This window comes from Daphnia pulex, chromosome 10 (genome assembly GCF_021134715.1).
Source record: "Daphnia pulex isolate KAP4 chromosome 10, ASM2113471v1".
NCBI classification, from domain to species: Eukaryota; Metazoa; Arthropoda; class Branchiopoda; order Diplostraca; family Daphniidae; genus Daphnia; species Daphnia pulex.
In genome coordinates this window covers 6957790-6980675 of record NC_060026.1, presented here as the reverse complement: position 1 = coordinate 6980675, position 22886 = coordinate 6957790, and the positions used below count along the sequence as shown (strand labels likewise).

The 22886-nt window shown below is 35.7% G+C and overlaps 3 protein-coding genes across 5 annotated transcripts; 1 reads left to right on the top strand and 2 right to left on the bottom strand.

The window, feature by feature from the left end:
- Window positions 1–248: 248 nt before the first annotated feature.
- Window positions 249–1295, top strand: LOC124203465. Its single transcript, XM_046600136.1, has 5 exons — window positions 249–398; window positions 460–676; window positions 758–838; window positions 1040–1192; window positions 1291–1295. Exons 1-5 carry the CDS (start codon window positions 249–251, stop codon window positions 1293–1295), a joined length of 606 nt encoding a protein of 201 aa, XP_046456092.1.
- Window positions 1296–2388: 1093 nt separating this feature from the next.
- Window positions 2389–14174, bottom strand: LOC124206176 (glycine receptor subunit alpha-2-like). The gene is made up of 11 exons (XM_046603866.1): window positions 13866–14174; window positions 13444–13609; window positions 11193–11358; window positions 10436–10518; window positions 7386–7529; window positions 7182–7264; window positions 5701–5835; window positions 4504–4604; window positions 4086–4246; window positions 3818–3938; window positions 2389–2925 (listed from the first exon to the last, which is right to left on the bottom strand). Exons 2-11 carry the CDS (start codon window positions 13473–13475, stop codon window positions 2755–2757), a joined length of 1197 nt encoding a protein of 398 aa, XP_046459822.1. The 5' UTR covers window positions 13476–13609; window positions 13866–14174; the 3' UTR covers window positions 2389–2754.
- A 6473-nt stretch (window positions 14175–20647) lies between these two features.
- On the bottom strand, window positions 20648–22788 carry LOC124206175. Of its 3 annotated transcripts, XM_046603865.1 has the most exons (5): window positions 22510–22788; window positions 21958–22222; window positions 21348–21900; window positions 21192–21263; window positions 20648–21040 (listed from the first exon to the last, which is right to left on the bottom strand). In XM_046603865.1, the coding sequence occupies exons 2-5, from the start codon at window positions 22213–22215 to the stop codon at window positions 20925–20927; spliced, it is 999 nt and encodes a 332-aa protein (XP_046459821.1). In that variant the 5' UTR covers window positions 22216–22222; window positions 22510–22788; the 3' UTR covers window positions 20648–20924. The 3 variants fall into 3 exon arrangements, with proteins under 3 accessions (XP_046459821.1, XP_046459820.1, XP_046459819.1); XM_046603864.1 differs by having other exon boundaries at window positions 21348–22222; XM_046603863.1 differs by having other exon boundaries at window positions 21348–22222; window positions 22564–22787.
- Window positions 22789–22886: the final 98 nt, after the last annotated feature.

Below are 22886 nucleotides of genomic sequence, written 5' to 3'. Positions count from 1 at the left end.
TCTATGAACCAAAATACTAACTTCTTGCATAATTTAAGAATTTCGGTTCTCGTTCGTTCGAATACGGCCATTACGTATGAATGCGATGTAACCGTTTCATTGATGTGTGATTTGAAAGTTATCGAAAAATGGTGAAACGGTGTTTTATAGAAGATTGTTGTACTGGAACAGAACAAGAAAATGGCCCAGCTATATTCTTTACAATTCCAAAACATCGTCTAGAGGAATGGAGAGTGATTCTTCCAAAAATGGGGCTTTTGGCCTCGTCACGCTTGTGCTGGCGTCATTTTGATGAAGATGACATCATTAAGGGTAAATTTATTTTAGGCCAATTTCATCCACAACAACGATGGCGACTGAAAGATGGAGCTGCACCAAAGCATCTTTTAGGTAACAATGTACATTATAATTGCTTCACTCTTCAGTCAGTATAACTCACACGCAACATATTTTTTTCAGGGCCTACAAGACAACAGACGCGCAGCATTGGAAGATTTGCCTCTAAATGGTCCTGTGAAGAAGAAGAAACTGCAGCCAAGATGCAAAACAATTACGTCAATTTTGGGGACACCTATTTCCAGCATTGTTCAAAATCAGTTAACTACTATTCACCACACAGATCGTAGGAACGGTTCCCAACTTAAAACTAAATTGCTTTGCACAAATGCTCTCTCAGGTATAACTTTATCAACAACTTATGTTGATTGAGCAATTTCCTTTAAATCAATAATTTTTTTATTTGTTATTTTCTAATCAGATTCTGGTTCCAGCCATGTGATGTTTGAAGACGACACTCTGATGGGTTATGCTCCTGTGCCTATAACTACTGTTCTAACAGGTATTTCAAAACACTGTACAGTGATTCAAACTGTTATTATATTTCATTTCTTAAAATTAGATCCTGGGCCAAGCCAAGTAATGTTTGAAGATGACACTCTGATTGATTCAGTTCCTGTGCCTGTCACTTCTGCTCTTCCTGGTATTTCAAAACAGTGTACAGTGATTCAAACTGTTGTTATATTTCATTTATTACAATTAGATCCTGGGCCAAGCCAAGTAATGTTTGAAGACGACACTCTGATTGATTCAGTTCCTGTGCCTGTCACTTCTGCTCTTCCTGATATTTCAAAACACTCTACAGTGTCTCAAACTGTTGTTATATTTCATTTCTTAAAATTAGATCCTGGGCCATGTAAATACAAAGTAATCCCAATTACATTTCTTTGCTTCAATTTATTTTCATATTTTTGGTTATTTCATACAATTTTAATATAACACAAATCTACTTAGTCTAATAACATCAAAATAGGATATTATAGGTTACTAAGTACACAAGCAATGCAATCGGACTTAGAGAATTTTCAAACCGTTGACAGCATTCAAGGGGGTTTTTAGCTTATAGTTCACCCAATTGTCCACCAGGCAGCGCTGATCATAGGTGACCACTGGCTTCAGCCGAGATAGCCGATTCCAACCATAAGTTCCCCCACCATACTAATACACCATGGTTCGAGGTTGCCATCCTGTATGGGTATTTTCCAACTTTTGGTGCAGCCACAATCCAAAGCATTGGCATGGTTTTTTCCGTAAGCAAGAGCATTATTTTATGCGGCGTTGCCTGTCAAACGAAATCGTTACTTGTGCAGTTTCAACTGATTCTTCAATTGACAATTGGCGAACTGTATGTTTTATTTACCAGTTCTCTAAATGTGTAAAAAGAAAAGAATAGCGATGCAGGAAAGCTTTAGCTGAATTTTGACGCCTCCCGGTGTACGAATAGAAAGACATAGGAGAGTGAAAAAGGGGGATCAACCCCTTTCTTCTACCCTGTATTCCTTCCTTCCTTGACTGCTCAACGAAAAGAACCCCAAAAATTGCCAATGCTTTGGTGTTGTGGCTGCAACAAAGGTGCAACAAAACTAACCGGTTACAAATTAGGCCATCTCAATGCTTTTTTTTTATTGAATAGTTACGCGATAGCGTGGCTAAGCCATCAGTGGATTTTTCTTATTGTAAATGCCAAATATGTTGTTCATCTTCATGTTCCTTTGGCCTAGAATAATTTTTGATTTGTGATTTGATAACTAGAGTGTATTATCAAGTTTCAAATGAAAATTTATACAAACGTTTAAACTACTATAAATGTAGGCCTACTTTGAGTGTATGAAAAACGTTTTGAGGTAACATTTATGGAGAAAAAAATTGTAAGAAAGGGTTTCTTCAGATTTCGTAGCTATATCAGCTTTATCTTTCGATCGACCGTCGAACATGATGGACGGAGATATTGTACACAAAAGTAAATTCAGTTACCAATAGTGGTTAGAAAATAATCGGAGATAATAGGCGAACCAACCAATGAGCTGAAATCACCGAAAAGAAAAACTGAAGCAAATTTTATATAAATTTTTTACGATGAGTTATTAAGCGAAGATGACATACATGAGGTCTAATATTAGTCTTACGATTCGGGAAAATACAATAAATGACTTATGACTAAGTTCTGAAATAAACTGCCCTAACGTTTTTTTTTTATTTTGAAGCATCATAATTTGGGGAAGAACTAAAGATTATTAAAGGCTGGATTAGATAGTGGACCAACATGTTATACAATTGAGTAGTTTAATGATATCGGAGAATCAAATTCGTGAAAAATAAAAACTGGTGAACGAATATAAACCTAAACAAATAAAGGTTACTAAACTTGATGGCATTAAAGCTACTTGGCTTCAATGACGTTTCTTTCACGAATAGAATTTAAAGATAAAAAGTGAAAACGACCCAATAAGAAACATTAAGCACAGTAAACAGAAATGGGAAAAAGAATCGAGAAAATCGGTCGACTTGAATAGCCCTCATTCGCGCGCGCTGAGCTGGTGTTGGTCCTGGTGGGTTTGGCGGTTGCCCCATCAACATGGGAACGTTTTCCTTCATGTTCAAAAAGAAAGTAGAATAATGATTTAATATTGAAATCCGACCGAAATTTACGGAAGAAATTGTCAGATAAAAATACGCAAATGTTTGTTTGCTATGAAAAGTTGCAAAAATACGTATTACAGTACTTCACCAAGTTAAATGACTGTGATATTTTTCAGAGAATATTAAAATTGTAGAATTATTGAAGAAAAGTGCTGCAAATATTCTGTACTGCAAATGAAAGAATATAAAAAAAGAATTCTAGCAAAATCTTTGACGATTCAAATAAAAAATTATTAGAATCACGATTTAAATATTTTTTACATGATTTGGATTTTAATCTCATTCCCCCCCCCCAAATTTTGAGATTTTTTATTTGATTTTAGCGCAAATAAATCATTTTTTTAAATAAAAATCATTTTTTTATTAACAAGTCGAATTTCACTTATGGAGTATTTGCTGTTATTAGAAATTTATACAAATTTGTAAAACCTTTTTTCGTTTTCAAATATAAATATAAGAGCAGACAATTTTAGTAATTATTTTAGAATAATAATTAAGTATTTTAATATTAGTTATTTTAAATTAATATTTAAGAACGAATTTGAAAATAAAGAGGAGTCTAAATCCAACAACTCATGTTACCCATTCACTATCATGGAATTTATTTTCCAAAATTAATTAATATTATATAAAGAATAATATAAAGAATGCCAAAAAAGTATGTTGGAATTTCGATATATTTCAGCCTAGCTACTATTTATCATCTACACTGTCCCATTTTTCACTGAGTATAATTGGCTTAATTTAAATGTTATCGATTAGGTCAGCCCGTCAATCTTCAAGTACAACGAAAGCCTAACTCAAAATTTGGCCTAATAAGTAAAAAAAGACTTTTGCAAACCTTTGAAGCAAGGTCGAAAATTTTTTCAGGCTTAGGAGACTTATTAGCAATCTTTGGTGTGTCTGAATCGCCCAAGATGATGTTCACCAGACAATACTCCATCAACGCCATGAACACGAATCTTTTGTGTGAGTGAGGCCAACAGTGCAAAATATTAAGAACATGATGCCGTGTAAGCCCCAAGAAAACAAAGTATGAAATATTTTATAAAAATCATTATCTATCTATAAAAAATAGTTCTCTAACGTAAGAAAAATTAAGCGCTTACATTGTGCATGTTGAAATAAAAGCGTCTATCGCCTTGAGATAAGAGACGGGTGGTAATGCTGCTTGAGATTTAGTATGTTGCGTTGACAGAATCAAAAGTGACATGACGATCAATGTGACTCGAGCAGGAGCTACTTCAGGTTTAATCCAAAACGATACCCACTGTCGACATAGACAATACAGTCATAAATATCCATGATTATTAAAGATGAATTCCTAGACCAAGATCTCCAAGACTAAGAACATCCTTAGCATGATTTAAGATTTGATAATCTTTTTCTCAGCTTTTGTGGACTTCATCCTTTCAGCTAATCATCTGGTGTCAAATATTTTCTACTAGGACAACAGTTATTGCCTCCTCAATGGGATTTTTAAGATGGTTTTTAAAAGACTATGATAAAAATTGAAAATTTACTTACAGACATTACAACAACTAAGCAAGTCGGGATGTAAATGTGGAACATGTAGTCACCCAGTCGTCGCTTTAGTACAAAGACCACCTCCAGACAAGTAAAGTTTCCTTATGCAAGAAAAAAAAACATTTAAAAAATAACCTGTTTAGTATCAATAGCAAAACTAAATGAAATAGTAGCTCAAAGTTTGACTGTTGTTATATATCGTGATACGATAGAGATGACAGGAGATCTAACGATCCAACGTATCCGACAGTTAAGGCCTGGTCATTAAGAAAGAAAGAACAATTTTCCTATGGCCTTCTCATTATGTCAATACTGTTGTGTACTTAGAGAAGCTAATGTGCACTTGCAAGACATGACACTGATTTACTACCGTTTGGTATACACTTGTTTGAAATAACCCTCTTTCAATATTTGGCAACGAAACAGAGTGAAAGACCATAAAGAATTTCTATAAATTTCGTTTTTTAACTAATGAACGCCAACGCAGAACGTATATAAGGAATGCGGATGGCGTATAAGAGTTATTGGGTGTACTAGATATACTTTAAAAGAAAGTGGTGGCATACAGTACCTACCCAAAGTTTGGGAATGCGCGAGAGAACCTTATGTAAAAAGGCGATTTTTACGGCGTTTCCAAAATTCGAATTTTTGACGAGAGACAGAATTTTTTAAAGAAATAGCTATGGGGGTTAGCTACTTCGCGAATTTTTTCAGATTTTTTTATATTAATGGCAGGTAGCTATAAATGGATGTAAAAGTTTGGGAACACGCTGTAGCAGCTTATAAAAATCTTGCTACTTTGCTGGTGCATAAATAGGGAACTAAAAAGCTTAGAACGACGAGAAAAGGTTCAAAATAAAGAACTTCGTTAGCTCTATAAAATGTGTTAATTTCAATTTTTTTATATGAATTTTGAATCAAAAATTTACTTAGCCCATTTTCCCCCTTCTATCCCATCCCGCGGTGTTGTCACGATTTCTCCTTTGTTTTTATTTTATTTTCGTATTTCCCCTACTAGAACAGAAGCAAAATGTTCCCACCTACGAAAACAATGGAAATATCACAAAAATCACCTTTTTACATAAAGTTCTCTCGCGCGTTACCAAAATTTGGGTTAGTATTGCATACCTTTGACTTAAAATATAACTCCAAATTACTACTGCATATACAGTAGCCTATAGACTTGGCCTAAAATACCTGTAGCATAAACTTGTGTGCAATCGTTTTTGTAGTTTCCTTCCAACTGCCACTGCGGTAATTCTATATTCTTCCAAACATCAAGGGGCATGTCATCTTCCCACAGGAAAACCAAGTCGCCAGTAGTGTGAGATACTTGATGAAATAACACATGAAATAAAAAACATAATTTTAAAAAATATATAGAGAAAATTTTTCGTTCTTTCTGCCTCGGTAATAATTATTTCCCTATTTAAACTATTACCAAATACCTATAGTGTTGCCAAAAGCATAATTCCATAAAATTGAAATTAAAATCAAAAGTTACTAATGCACGCATTTTGGTGTTCACGGCGGACTTTCCCTTACTTTCATTTTTCATGTCAAGGTCTTTTGGGCAGGGCCTGCTGAGCGGTTGAGTGTTGACTTCCCGAAATTTAAAGACTTCAACACAACACATCCACGAGAGGCACAAATTTTTTTGCAAATTGCTCCGGTGCGAGAATCCAATTTCTCTTGTAAAAGGGGATTTACTGATTTTAAAGGTGGCCCTTATTTACTGTGAAGAACTGTCACTGATGGCCAACCCTCTCCCAAAAACCACAGACTGCATTTTCATCCTATGTACCTAGGTGGAAAAAAATGTCCCGATTGATCGGCCAATCAAGAAGTCTTTCAAAAAAACTTAGATTCTCTAGACAAAAAAGGAAAAGGGACAGTACTTATGCAGCCCCCAAGATCTGAAAGCTTTCCTCTAATACTTCTATTTACTATCAGTTGTTCAGTAAATATATATCTCAATGTATAAAAAAAAGTTTCCATTGCGGGCTAGTTAAAAAAATAACCAGGTTCATACATGAGGTGAAGCAGGTGATAACTATATAAAATTGTAAAAAAAAAATATCTGTTTTTAATTTACAAAATTGACTACAATGAACTGTGAAGCTCTTCATTTCGAAGTTTTCCGAGTCGTTCTAGCTTAACCCCTTCTATAGTTGTCACCCTTTAAAGTACCCTAATTTACATATAACTCGAAGTGTTACCAAAATTAGGACTCGTTAAAAAATCTACCCCTCCCGTGATTGAAAAAATCTATTAAAAAATAGCTTAATCCTTACTCCAATGTCTACGACAAAAAAAAAATCGTTTTTCTCGGCGTTCCCAAAAATCAAATTTTCGTCGGAATGCGACAATCGAATTTAACCGGTTCTGTTGATGTTGTTTAGATTAAAAAAACAATCTTTCTCATTATTCAAAATTAGTTTAAAATCGCTATTACACCAGAAACGTAAAAAGGGGCAACGTTTGATGAGAGTTTTCAAACCCGTTGCTTGACGTAATTGAATGAATCGATGCGTTGAAAAAAAAACACATACACCACCTATCTGCAACACTGAAGCGGCAGTAGTAACACAAGATTTTAACTAGATTACGTCTACATTAGATTATATCTTACATTTTAAAATGTTAAGGGGAAAGTTAAAAAGAAAGCAGAAACTTACAGCTTTCAATCTGAATCTTGCACTCTTGAGAGTCATGTGGGTAGAGGGCGAAATTCATGGAGCACGACAGAGTCAAGGTCAGCCTATGTAGAGAAATTAAAGCAGATTTAAAAAAATACACAAGCATTCAGAAAACGTCAACTTAACAAACCTTATGTCTCACTAATCGCACTATAAAATGTAAGTCTTCTTACTCCAACTTACTTGGCGACATAGAGGATTTTTTTGTCTCTGTAGAGCCATAGATAGTGGTTTGGAATGGTCATTGTCTGGAATGTGACTTGTTTGGCATTCTTGAAATATGAGTCTGGGCGCCAAATGCTCTTCAACCATTCAACGTCCAATAGTCTGCAATCGTCATTAAAAAAATGAATGGAAAATGAAGAACGCCGGTTGCCTTTGCAATTCAACAGTGAGCAAGGACGAAACAGGAAATCTTTTTTCCATTGTCAGCAGCAATTTACAAAAAAAAGAAAAATGTTCTATTCAGCAAATTTTCACATCCACTTCGCTAATTGCGCATTCAGCAGTTTTCTTTCATCCTTATAATTGATTATACATAAACAGAAAATGGTAAGACTCGCGTTAGACTCATTATATTAATTTTGAAACATATTAGATCAAGCAGCCAATTGTTTAAGGAGGTAAAAAGCTCGTCGCCTTTAACCTTTTACTGGATACAACTTGAAGACTTATTTATTTGAGCTGTATTTACTGTGTTCGTAAGGCGAAAAGTTTCGTAAGGTGAAATAAAACTTAATCACACCTACTAACACGGCTCAGCCAATTGACGTAATTTTCGATTTACGTAAATATGGAATGGATAGATCCAGGTCAAAAATGGAGGGTGGTAGTATAGGGTGGGTATACATATATTCATGAAATCAAATAAAGAATATTTATGGTACATTCCGTATTATTGGTTTTCATTGGGTATTATTTGGTTTTCATTCCATGTGGTACATACACAGAATACTACTATCAGTATAACCATATTATATAAATTATGGACTTCAATTTCTTAAAATACCCATATATTACCAAATGTTTGTTTTAATAAGAATAGTTGGTAGAGTGGTGAGAGATACGAGCTACGGAACCAAAGGGCAGTAGTTAAATCCTGGGGGAAAACTTTTGTCTTTTTTCTTAAGGAAGTTATAAAGAGTTGGGATTAATTGGGATGAATACACGTTGAGGGATGTATAAGGGAGATGCACAAAGAGCAGCGTTCATGGGATATACAAAATTGTATGTACGGTGAACCGGCAATAGGAATCGCACAGAATCATTCCCTGTACCTACAATTTGTACGTACAATAATCCCGCCAGTATATAATATTAATATCCTGGGAATGTAGCAGTGTTCAGAGGGGAGGATAATTGTAATCCTAGCTAGCTTTTTTTCTGAATTCCCGTTTACTTATTAAAAATTATTGAAAAGTGTTGTTTACGTTTTTCGGGGAATAATCCACAGAGCACATTATCCGAGTTGGGAAGAATGGGAAGAAGAGGAAATGTGGGTCTTCTTTTTTTCATACGCCCTCTTCTTCCCATTCTTCCCATTCAAGTAAATGGTAATTCAAAAAAAAGGTAAATTCATTCCAAATTTTCTTGTTCGATTCCCTATTTTATCAATTCAACGGATTTATTCCATATAAACTGGAATCAAACCACAGACTGTAATCTAAAGGACCCTCAAAAACCCATAAGAACTGCACAGAGTACAAAAATGACGTGATCCCAAATATGCCGCCGCGAGGTTGCTGGCTTTGGTACGCGTCATTTGTTTGCTCTATTTGTGTGATTTCTGCTTTATTTTGCTTTTAAATTTGCGATTTTGCTTAAAATTTGCTAAACTTAACCTCGTTCGGGCAAGGTGTACGAAAAGTTTTTTAGTGGTGAACCCCTCTGGGTCTTGCCCAGGTAGCACACGATATCATTTTGACATCGTTATGAAATTCCAATATCTTTTCGACATCAACCTCTGATTTTGAATAGCATTTCTACATGATAAATAACATATATATTTTCATTTCCAAAAATTGATATCATACTGGCATACGTATGATATAATTATTTTCCATGTAAAAATTTATCGTAAAAATGCCATCCAAATTGACACTCAAAATTCAATTCATTCAAAATTTACTCAAATCATTTTTTAAATGGACAAATGATACGAAATCGACATTCAATAATTGATATCAATTCATGTCGTTTCGACATAAAATTTTGTATGTCAAATTTGTTCTTTAAAACTGACATGAAAATGATGTGACTGTAATAACATTCAATTCATTGTTATTATTTAAATGTGAAAAGGATATATGTAAAGGACATTCTAAGTTCGACATCGTTATTTAAATGTAAAACTAGTATGAAAATGACATTACTAATAACACTCCCTATTTGGTATTTTTTATTTCAATGTAAAAATGTTATGAAACTGACCTTCAATAATTTGACATCAAAATAACTATATTTAATTAATATTGGTTTTACTTGAAAATGACATTACCAGTGTGACATCAATATTTTAATGTTAAAATAATAATAAATTGTCAGAAATGTTCTTTTTTAGACAGCTATACACGTATCATATAGTTATGATATACTGATTTTTTCAAACTATTTAGTAAAAAATAATGTAATAAATTATAATCTTAATTAGACATAGCTATCATTTTCTGGGATTTCAAAAAATCAAATGCTTAATGTTATTTAATTATGTGATTACAATTTTGCTTTATTAATTCTTAAATTTATAGGTATTTATTCTCCCTGTTATTGAATAGACATGACAATTCGTAAAATAAATTTATAAGTCTCAAACCTTTGATAAGAAATATCAAATTGATGTCATTTTCATGTCGACATAATACAAAATTAGTTTTCAAATGTTAAAAAATGTTTTCTTTGTATTTTTAGGTATTAACTGATCAAGTCCATCGACTAAATCGTTTATTACGTCGTCGGTATACTATTAAATCAAAGCTAAAGTGTTAACGCACGTTGGCCCAATAAGGTATACCAGTACGTAATTATCTACTTGCTATCTACATTTTTCAAGATATTTAACCAAGCCGCCAGTAGTAATAAAAATAAGTATAGCTCCGTAATGATATTTCCTTAACACAATAACCTAACCTAAAAGTTAAAGAGAAACCGGAACATTTTTTATCACGAGTATTTTGCCATCAAATCGTGGAATTAGTGTTCAACAACGGATAAATGAGGTTTGACGAAGTTATTACCTGTATTCAGAAGTCATATTTTCCGGAAGGCTGAGACGGTGATCCCGCCATGACTGGACGTAAAAGACATCAGCCATGTAAGTCTAGAAAAAGGCAATAGGGAAACGGGGTTTGTTTTATTTTTTTCTTCCATTATTATACATAGTAGTTCGACTTTTAAACAGCAGTAGTTATAGATCCAGTCATTCGCGCTCATATGCAGCATGTAGGCTATAGTATAAAACCCCCTTCAAAGTAATTTTTGATTTGGAAATTTTGAACGCTCGAACATGAAAGCTTCTAAAAAACATGGGTTTGACAACGGATTCAAACTTATGTAAATCACCATGGCAAAATCTTTGTAATTCCGCAAACTTTCTCCTACAGTTGCCAACCCAAACCCCTCGTCTAAAAGTGACGTTATCTTATAAGCAGTTCAGCTCTTGATAAAAGTTTGTTTTTCTAAGCCGTTTATGTACAACGTACGAATTTGAGTAAATCACAAACATAACAAAAATTCATTAGGATGTAATTCAAAGTATTCAATAAGTTTCGGAACTGAATAGTGAACTATACGTGCGACTAATTGCGTGTTCTTTTTGCAGAAATAGAAGGTAATGAAAAGTTCTATGGGAAAATCTACGAAACAAGTTTTGACATCAGCAGGTACAGACTTAGTCGTAAGAGAAGAGAAATAATTCCACGTTTACTAGGAGGTCATGCAATGTGAGATCCAACCAAGAAAAACCATGACCATTATAGAAAAAAATTGACTTACCATTGATTTCTCGTCAATAGAATCAAGGCCCATGACTGTCAAGTGATTGAACACCTTCGCTGGCTGACCTTCCAGTATGGGTGGGCTCATTTTGTCATAAATGAATCGACCAGGCAGAATATCGGATAACTCCATCGCATTGACTATGATCCCACAACCAATCAAGCTGCTCCAAATAATATACAACAACAGAAAATTAAGGTGAGATTTAAGCAAATAGGTTTATGGGGCATATAAAGTTACACTCAGCACACAAACAGAGGAATTCTGAATAATCATCTTATATATTGAATAATTATATCAATATTTTTTTTTTACTTTTTGTACTGCAACTAGAAATTTCATATGTCAATGCAATCTTAAGTTTTGTCTTCTACTTCTACCCAACTTTCTATGATAGAGGCGAAAAAGTAGGAACAAGTTATTAAATTCCTTCCACATTAATAAAGTAAAAAATTAATTTTATTCATTCTACTTTTGTATACTTGGAAAAAGGATCGAATTCCTTCGACTTTAACGAAATAGGAAATGATTTTATTCATTCCATTTTTGTATACACTGTTAAAATGGTTTCGAAAATCAAAGGTTTCTAACCTTCAGTTTATGAACCAAAATGTTAATTTTCAATTCTGAAGGTTTTGAAAGTGTGATTTCCGAACGTTTTTTACCACTTTTTAAGTTAAGAAGAAATTTACAAGGTAATATTTTTAGTTCTCAAAGGTATTTCATGTATAAATTCTTCTTTTTCTTTGTACAATTAAACCTTTTATTTTTGAATGTTTCGGTTTCTGAATAAAAATAAGAGACAGGCCTATTTTGCAGATTTAGCATAGGCTTTTATATCAATCTACTTTCATGGTATAATAGCTCTAAGGTAGGAGGACTTCATCGGAAGTTCACTATAAGGGAAGAGGTGCGTTTTTCAGGAACATAGATAGAGCTGTTGTCACACCGGATCGAGTTTGTTAGGGAGGTAGACGAAAAAAGCATAATTTAGAGGTATTATCTAATCTTAGAGTTAAGCTGTGTAAATTAAAAATTTTATGTGTACATGTATTAATTAATCATAATCACTTAGCAATTTTTTTTATTTATTTTGGCAGACCACTTATTTCGCCAACGGTGTTTAAGTTTTTAAGATATAGATTTCAAGTATCAATGGCAAAAATGAATCAGCAAGTTTTTGCTGTTGTAACGTGTTAAGTTGTTTTAAGTCATTTTGATACGTCGAATGCATAAATTTTCTTGAAAAAAATTCAGCTCTATTAATTCATCATATCATTCATCATTTTTATTAAATTTATAGCCGCTTTTGTGTTTTCGAGAATATGAATTCCATTGCCTTTTTAATCTTCTTTTTACAAGCATATTGTAATTATTAGTACAAAGTTTGCTAATTAGATCAAAGTTTTTCTTTGGGCTGCAACATTTAGTTGCATAACTTAGAAATCTAGAAATGTTGTATAATTGAAATATATGGAAAATTTGTTATTTAGAAATATAACAACAAGCACTTGTGAATACTCACTACCAGTTAAATATCAAATTACCACTAGAATAAATGTTGTCATTGTTTTAATAAATGTTATTTTTTAAACTTTCGTTCAATATCAAGTGGTAACTCATTGCGCACGGAATGAGTTTGGAAGGAACACCACCGGGTCATTCCACTGAAATTGAATTAATTCTGGCGCTCGACATCACCGATTTTTCTAATTTTTTTACAGTGTATTTATTGTGTTTGTATAAAATGCCCTGTAAGGGGGAAAATATTTCCCGTTTCCCGCATTAGAAATTAAAAATCTAAAAGATTCTGTTTTTTTTTCTTTAAATTTCAATTATTTCAGCTCCCTTTTGCGCTACAGGGTTAATAAGTTGTGAAAAAAATAGAATTTTTTTTCTCTTTTTAATGATCCATTTGGATTTGAAATTTTTTGAAAATTGGGGTTTAAACATTCTTTATTTAAATGAACCTAGTGAAAATAAGTTAGCTTCAATTTAATTTTTTTTTCAGTTGTCGATAGACTTGAGTGTGCGCATTTCGTGTACAAATTTCGAGTCTCACCCGTTTCTTGCTTATTATTTATATATTCTCAAAGTTTTTATTATTCACCCTACCTCTTACACGGAGATGGACAAAGGGTTGTCTCTAGAGACTTTCAATCGCGAACAGGTTCTCCGTGTAATTCGATTTTAGCGGAATGGCCCCTCCGGTACACACAGAGTGAATTTCATTTTTTGATTGTCTCACCTTGAAATGACGAGGGCGACGATCTGAGCCATCGGAAAAAAACAGGTTGCCGACAAATGTAGGCAGGTAGGTCCAAGTGGGGCGCTGGCGGCAGCTGTTCCGACCGGAAGTCAATTCCCCTTCTAGAAGAGACGGTGCTTTGCGTGGGGGGGGGAGGTTGTCCACTCTAGGGTATACGAATTCAAATTATAAAAATAAAATCTCCGAATTTTTTTGAATTTCTAAACGTTTTCTGAATTTTCAAAAATTTTTTCGAATTTTTCCTTTCATACTTCATCTTATATCTTTTTCCATTATATATAAATAGAAAATAGAATAGGGAGTATAAGGCTGGGGTTGATGGTTTGATGCTAAGTGGTGTGGCATACGCCAAGGCATCAGAACGGTGTGGCGTTACGACAGGTGGATTGTTGATAACTCACGTTTTTGTGATCACAGGGAATGAAGACGCTTAAAGGAAGGCGTCCGCGATGTCAAGCCAAGGGCCTAACCGTCTGGTCTGAAATTAGAGCTGCCTCAAGGTTGATGATCGATTCGGGCTAAAAATGTTAAAGATGTCAGCTTCACGCAGGCAAGGTCGCCAAATATAACAGTTGTGTTACAAGGAGGAAGACACAAACTCAGAGTGTCGAGAACAGCTTGTATTTTCAGATACACAGATAGTGAAAGTTATATACAGTAACAGTGTATAACATACATTCCTGTGGAGTCTCAGGTAGACTACGCTTAAGTACTCGAGAGATGTTGACGTGGCTGTGCCTTGCGGGAAAAGGCTGAAGGTCAGTTTCCACACGATCCAGATACGTGTTGATCACGTGCACTGGTCTGGTAGCTTTCTAGCTACTACCTTTTAAGGGTATGTCTCGACGCTGTTGCTACATGAAGGTTGGTGACTGTTACATAAATTATTTCTTTTTAAATTTAGGTTTTGACTAATTTTTTTGTTGAATAATGTTAATAATAATATCAGCCAAGTTTCCGTGGACACCGTGGTGGATAAAGTGGTAGATTACCACTAGTAGAACATCTGAGATATCGTTAAGACTGAAAACATCTTCTAGTTAGTTATCTTATAAATATTTTTACAGCAGTAAGTAATATTCAAGATTTTCATGGAAATCACGGGATGACAGCAACACCATGTACCAAACCAACCTGCCAACAACAAAAATTACCTTATTCTCAGACAAAAAAAAAAACAATGGTTCTGTTTTCTTAATGCCCAATGAAAATAATTTGAATTGCCTACCTAATGGCACGAAAGAAATCCACGAGTAGTTCTCTATGCATTTGCATGCATATGTATATGTATGCAGACTTTTCTAATCACCAATACTTATCATCACTCCCAAATCGAAATGGTTCCTTTTGGATTTACATGTTTCCTTCAATTATGAAAAGAATTTGTGTTTTTTTTTCGGCTTGAATTGCCAATTTGCTATAGTTGCGATGGCTATAGTTGTAATGGTCATCCAGTGAGACGAAATAACTATATATGATTATCTAGCGATATAGCCAGTAATCCAGCGCCTTTGGTCATTTGTCAATTCTCATGGAAAAAGCGCTTTACAAATTGAATACATTATTATTATTATTACAATCGACAACTATTCCCACCAACACCAGCTAAAAAACCTTGGGATTATTTTGTCATTCACAACGGTGTTCAGAAATTTTAATTTAAATCAAAATCAAACAATCACTTATTTAGAAAAGATTCATGAAAATCAATCAATCGTCGGGGGGGGGGGGAATCAATCAAACAACCATGATTTTGATTTTTTTATTTAAATCACAAAATAAATCGTTATTTTTAAATTAAAAAATTGCAAACTTAAACTAAATTAAATAATTTGTATTGCAAAATGAAATTGCGCCAGCAGGTCCAATTGAAGAGGGCGAATTGATCGCCGAAAGAACAATATTGCTTTCCAACTCAAGATACGTTACTAAATCTTTCGTGGTGGGTGTTAGTGCGGTGTTTTTTTTTCGCGATTGGTGTACTGTTGGTTTTACGGGCATCGAACATCTGGTCATCGATACCTCCCTATTACTGTGGGGGCGTTACGAAATATCGCCTAAAAATACCTTCGAGAAATTTTTTCGTATCCATAATCCATATGGAACTTCATTGGATTTAAATACCATCCCGACTAAACTTTAAAACCTACATACATTTTCGTCCTTCCTAAGGAGTAGACGACAGCAGGACGACAATGCTACCAAAAGACAGTAGAACAACACTCTGAAAAACTAAAAAAGACACTTCAACCAACAAGTTGGCATGAAATTTACAAAAAGAATGGACACAAAAACAAAATAAAAAAACAATATTTTTAATTCATTTTGGAATAAAAGCCAGTAGAACCTATCGACAGTATTACCATCACCATAACCATGGCAATGGAGACTAGGACATAATGAATAAAAATTTTGCTTTAAATTAAACAAAAGAATTATAAGAAAAAAATTAAGTTTATTTTATGTTGGTCATTTGAACTTAATTAATAATTGCCGAAGTCAGAGGAACTCAACATGGGCTCTGGAACCCCTCGTCACCATGCAGACGATCTGTCCGCTCCAATTGCTCGTCCATCAAACGGCAAAATTACTTCTAACCAGTTCAGGCTATTGAACCCATTCAAGCCAATGCTGAACTTCCTGTCGAACCCCTTCCGGCCGAACCAAGGAATGTTGTAGGAGGTGCTGCTGCTCCTCAACCTCATAATGTTGAAGAAGGACCCACTGCTCTTGAACGCAGAATCGTTCGAGGACGTGCCAATGCTCCTGAATACAGGAATGTTGGAGGAGTTGCTGCTGTGCCTCAACCTCATAATTTTAAAGATGATATCGCTGCTCTTGAACCCAGGATCGTTAAAGGACGTGCCGCTCCTCTTGAACCCAAGAATGTTGGAGGAGTTGCTGCTGTGCCTCAACCTCATAATTTTAAAGATGATATCGCTGCTCTTGAACCCAGGATCGTTCGAGGACGTGCCGCTCCTCCTGAACCCAAGAATGTTACAGAAGTTGCTGCTGCCCCTGAACCTCAGAATGTTGAAGGAGGTTCCGCTGCTCCTGAACACAGGAACGTTTGAGGACGTGCCGCTGTTGCTGGAGCCAGAAAAGTTCAAGAGCGTGCCGCTGCTTGTGAACCCAGGAGATGCCGTTGAGCCAAGAAATTCTCGGGGACGTGCCGTTCTTGGTCGACCCCATGGCACCACCGCTGCTGTCATAGCTGCCCACAGACTTGGATTTCAGCCACTTCCTCCTCGTGTCCGTCATTTTTAAAATTTACCTTTTCCTGACCGCAATTGAAGAAAATCCGTAAACAGATATACGCAAAATTATTTGCAACGAGGTGCTGGAGCGTAAACCTTAGCCGAAATGGCATTATTTGAACCTCTTGAGGTTCGTGCTTTGTCAGATGACCAATCTGAATACGATGAGCCTCAAGTATAAATGAACTTCAAGTCCATGAACCAGAAGACAACAGACCATTTTGGCAAACGTCTCTTGCATCATATGCCAAACACGGCGTAGCAACGGGTCGACAGATTGTGGACATCTTTACTGTCACAATTGTTATGACATTTATTAGAAAAGCAAATAAATTAAAGCAAATTTCCAAGGACGGATTTCATTTTTCAAGATATTTGCAGCAATTTGCAGAGATCCAAAGCTGGTCAGCAAAAACAAATGGGAATCTCATTAAATGCTGATTAAATGCTGATCTCAAATGGATTTTTTTACATCTTAGAATGCTTCGAGATTGTACCACTCCATTTTACTTCGGTCATGTTCGAGCACATGTTATTGTTATGGCTGCCACCAACCGACCCAATTCGATTGATGCTGCCCTTCATCAATTCGGCCTCTTTGATCGCGAAGTTAATATTGATTGTTAAATTTCGAATTCGTATTGTATTTTGTATTGTCTTTCGGTATGCCAGATGCCACTGGACGGTGGGGTGTTGTGGCGTGTGGGTTGGTTTGACGGGATAAGTGGCAACTTCCTGTTTCTATTTATGGATATGGTAGTAGCCCATTTCTTGCTATCCAATAACATGGGTGACGGGATAAGTGGCAACTTCCTGTTTCTATTTATGGATATGGCAGTAGCCCATTTCTTATCACTCATGATTTTTCCGTACGCTGGACTGCCTTTCCTGACAGTCATGTCATTGAATTGTCATGTCTCTCTTCAAACTTTATTCAATCTTCTCTTGTCCTTGGGACCGTTACTTTAACACATACACTATCTTGTCCATATGGGACCGTCTTCATATATTGCATCAACACACTTACACTGTTTCAATTTCACTTACTTCAATTTCACGAGAGTACGTCTGCTGCTAACTAAACCAATCAACCGTTCCTGTGGCTTCATGTCGGCTTTGTGCCCATTGTTCCTGTGGCTTTATACCGGCTTTGTGCCCATCGTTCCTGTGGCTTGAGAAAGAACTGAGAGACTGAGAAAGAAGCCACCCCACCCGGAAAGAAGAAACTACAACTAGGAAAAATTTACGATAAATTTATGTGCTCCTTTTTGTTTAATGAAGATTTTATTACTTTTCTTCTCTGCTATGTTTAGGAACATCCTGATGGACCTTTCCAACTGCATATCTGCTGGATGTTACCGTGAAACAACAGCCTGTTCAAGCTATCGTCATGAAGCAGAAGACACCGCCACAACTTACTTCGCTGAAGTTCCGAAATACTAGAAATCTCCAATCAATGAAGGTCATATACAATTTTTTGTCCTCATATGCTCGTGTAATCCATCAATCTCCTTCCATCCCTGTACTCTCTCCATTCCTTTACTCTCTCCATCCCCATACTCTACTCTCTCTCAAAAGCCCTGCATGGGGCATTTTGCAGTAGTTTCTCTACTTGATCAAACCACTCTACTCCATTCCCCATACTCTACTCTCTCTCAAAAGCCCTACATGGGGCATTTTGCATCAGCCCTCCAAAAAAAATTCCAAATATTTTTTCAATGTAATTTTCACACATCAATTTTAACTAAATCTAACAATTTTCCTTATTTTTTATTTATTTCATGTTTGACATATGGCGACGACAACTTCGACGTTGAGCTTCTTCACAAGAATGATCCTGTGACTCGACGGGATATTCGTGTGGAAGTCTACAAACATCAACATGTCATAACAACAATGCCCACACTCCAGACAAACAAAAAGAAACGAATTCCCAGCCGGTGCTGAGGGTCTTCAACTCGAAGACCAGATGTCTGCAGAACCCGGCATCCCCGGATCATGGCAGACGCACCTATCTCTCATCATCATCATCATCATAACAAAAATGCCCGAAGATTTTTTTTATTAATAGATTGTTTTCATGATAGTTTTTTACTTCATATCTGTTTCGTTTCTATTTGTTACGTTTGATTTCTTTGCGATTTCGTGTTTTAATTTTCAAGTTTTCTTTACTTACTTTTACGTTTAGATGCTGCTGAAAGTGGCGTTGGGAATCATACGGTCTGTGAAGACGAAGGAAGGTAAGTTTGAGTAAGAGAAGGGTTTTTTTTTTGGTATTTTTGTTGCTGTTGTTGTACGGCTTGGCCTCTTGCATGTCGTGGTTGAACATTGCGGCGAACACGGGACTCCTGGCTGAAAGGATGACATTGCCGCCGATGTGCTGGCCATCTTCGAAATAGAATCGGACGTCGCAGTTGGTTTGCTGCAGAAATAAGTAGTCTGTCGTCTGTTTGAGCGCTTTCATCTCGCTGACACCTACAGTGTTGAACTTGATCAACATGGCGATGAAGTTGCAATAATTTTCATCAATGTTGGAATTTTAGACGCATTCATACTGGCGAAGGAACTCCTTATGGACGGGACCTTCTGGTGTACACCTCAATTTTTTCAACAACTATACCGACTTTGCATACCATTGCATTCGAATACGTAAATATAACTCAACATTTTTCATAATAAAGTTGAAAATAATTTTATTTCGTAAATCTTCAGACTTTTCCGACAGCTATTTTTACCACTTTGATGTCAGAGGCGTTGTACGCCGTTGTATGCCTTAATCGCGTTCTTGAGGTATGCCGGGAAAGGATTGCATTAGGTCTATTTTGTCACCCAGTGGGACTTGGTCTCTATATTTATCTTTTGGTCCTATTTTCACTTATTTTTAAGAATTAATCAGAGACAATAATGAGAAGAATTACCTAAGCCTACTCTTACCCAAAGTTACAACAGTAACGGACTGGAAGAGTACCAAACCTCCTTGTAAATAAATCATTTCAGACTACGAGTTGGCTATTCTCAGAGCGAAGTAAGCCGCATTTCTAAATGGAAGTTAGGGGTTTTTTTACCGCGTACGCGTATTTATTAATTAAATTTTTTTTTTTCATTCTGTTTTGTCGAATATTTTTGTGTTGCAGGCTATTTACCGCTACGCCTGTTCTTTCAGATTTCGGACCAGAAAAACCCTCAATTGGGTTTCATTATAAGAATGGCCTTCATTGTGGGATGGCATTAATTTATATTTTTTTCTTTAAAAAATAAATTTGTGACGTGTTTGTACAGGACACGAATGAAGGTGCTTCTTGTATCTGAATGTGATCGTTAGATCACGAATGTATTAATTAAACACGAATCGAGTAAAACCATCAGGAAAATACACTGAGGGAGACGGACATGAAGTGAGAACCTTTCTGCGATAAGTCGCGAGCCCGAATAGGTCTATTTCTCTCTCAGCCTCGCTCTATGCTCCCGCGACAAGTGCGACATCTGTCAATACATATAACGACTGTGATCAATACATTGTAGAGGCAATTCACCTCGCGGTTTCGCGTGTCAATTGTTTCGATGTCCGCCATTGCTGTTGGTTGTTTTGGTTGTCTGTATTGGCTGAAAGTGTGTTTTCCCAATACAAAGTTGATTTTGTGAATCAGTGTGTTATGCTTGAATCAGTGGCCCATACTTTCCTCTTCTCCCCTTTCTTCCCTCAGTTTAAAAATCCCGCGAGAAATATCTCAAGCCATCTAGCGACTAAATTAAGAAGCCTCAACGTGCGAGGTTCCAAAAGCCATCTATAGAGTTAAACAGAAACCTCGAGGCGTGCGGTTCAAAACAAATCTTTTGTCGTAATTTACAAACAAATCATGAAGAGATTTTTTTTTAAATTTAATTAGAAGAAAATAAATTTCATGTGTGCGCATTATAAGCAGATATTGCAGAGAGTAAAAAATTAAAGTCTTTTATTATTAATACAATCTGCATGGTGAAGTAAAGAAATGTGATAAAAATATGCTGTTTGAAAGAAACTCGAAAAGAAATGGACGGAAGAATTTTCATCCTTTAGTCATTCCCATTTACAAATTCACCATTCATCCACGCGTTCTTTTAACAGTTTCAGTAGTTAGTAAATGTTTTCGACGACGTCCTGAGAATTGCAGAGGTATTGTTGACCGAATTGTCGTTGGATGAGATAAATGACGTTATTTCTTATTATCTAGTCGACTCGTAGGAATACGAGTATTTATATTTGGATGATATTGGATCGGGTTCTTCATCGGTGGATTCAGTAGTTGAGCAACTTAATTGCACATTCTTTCTTAAAACACCTAAACAAAATGTTTTGCGAAAAATTATTTAAGAATTCGGTAGAAATTACGTACTACAACACATGTTGCAGTAAAATGTGTCCCTATGTTCCTATAACTTTTTTTGGCGGATAGGACACATTTTCCTGGCAGACTGCAAACCAGATCCTACCTCGGCTTGTAGGCAGCGAAAATCTGTACGATTCACGACTTCGTGTTGAATATCTAGTCTCTGTGACGGTACCTTTAATTGGACAAAAGACACAAGTCACACAACTATTATTTGACAAAATTGCCAATTTTCTCATTTAAAAAATATTTATCTCACCTGAATCCTGTCGAAAAGAATTGAAATCCTGAGCAGAACCTTTTCTTAAGATGGTTTCTCGTTTTTCTGTTTCTGATTTGTAAGTAAATGATTTTGTTTGGGGACTCTTATTACGCAGCATGCTCCTATTAGTTTCACTACATTGAGTTGACGTTCCAGCCAAGAAAGACTTATCAACGTGAATTTCTTCGCATTCGTTTAAGGTTTCTAATACACCTTCGGCTTCTAATAGTTGAACCTCCGTTGCAACCAACTCTTTATTGAGCGCATGACAATCTTGTTTTGCTTCATTTAATTCCCTGCTGATCAAGGAAATCACTTCCTCAAGCGTCCTCATGCGTTTTTCAGTGGCCTCCAATAAATCTTTAGCCAACTGTTCCACCCTTTGTTTCGCACATCTCTCCTTTTCCTGTGCCAATGTTTCTTGATTCATTTGCGACCGACCATTGGAAGAAAGTCGAGAGTTGTTTCTAGTATTATCAGCAGTCATTTTGGACTCCCACACTATTTTGCTGGTTTCAATCGAACGCATGTACTGATGCCCGTATTCCTGCTGACATTTCATTTTGTCACTCCAAGTGTTAAGAAGTTTTTTGTGTAATACATTTACATTTTCTAACCTCGCGTCACGCTTGGCTAGCAACGTCTTGTGCTTATTCAACAGCCACCTGTGTTGATAAGCTAATTTGTCAGCAGTCTGCTTTTCAGTCATATTGTCAAATTGTTGTTCTTTTGCCTGACTCTCTTCCCCGTCCGTTGGCTGGATCGCGTCGTCATCTTCGTCTGTTGAGTGGCTCTCCTCTTCTTCTGCATTTTGATGCTCCTCATCTGAGTCTCCGTACAAATCAGTCATCGGTATTTTATTCATTTTCAACCTTACACATAAGGTTAAAATAAAAATTATTATTTTGCATTTGTATTATTCTTACATCCCATTTTTCCCGTTTTCTAAATTATTTTTGAATACTAGTAAATTGAAATTTTTTTAAAGTATTCAATTAAAAGTTATCTAATGTCTTTTTATCAGTACAATTTTATGTACTAACACAGTTCTTTGTTAAAAAAACTCAAGAGGAATATTTCATAAATCATGGCCCATCTTTATAAATCTGTTACATAAATGACAACCACTAAAGCCTATGAAAAATCTGTAACTTCATACCAAATTTAGAATTTTATGACAGTTCTTGAGTCACAGCTTTATTGTAATTCTTACGTAGCGGTTTCCGGTGTGGTACCGTATTTATGTTGAATAGCGAACTATTGAGAAGAAACCAGAAGCTTTGGCTTAATGCAGAAAACGTGGACACCAAAACGGACTGAGTGACTGACACAAGAGAAGTGGTGGCAATAAACAGTTCTACTGTCTTGCCACGACAGCCTTTCGTCGCGTGGCAAAAGACGTTTCCATCCAACAACTACAAGAAAGAGAACCTACGAAGAATAACAATAGCCGCAAGCCGTTTGAATATCAAGGGAACAACAACATGTTGCCAAATCGCAATATTTTTCTAACGCAATTATAATGACATTTAAAAA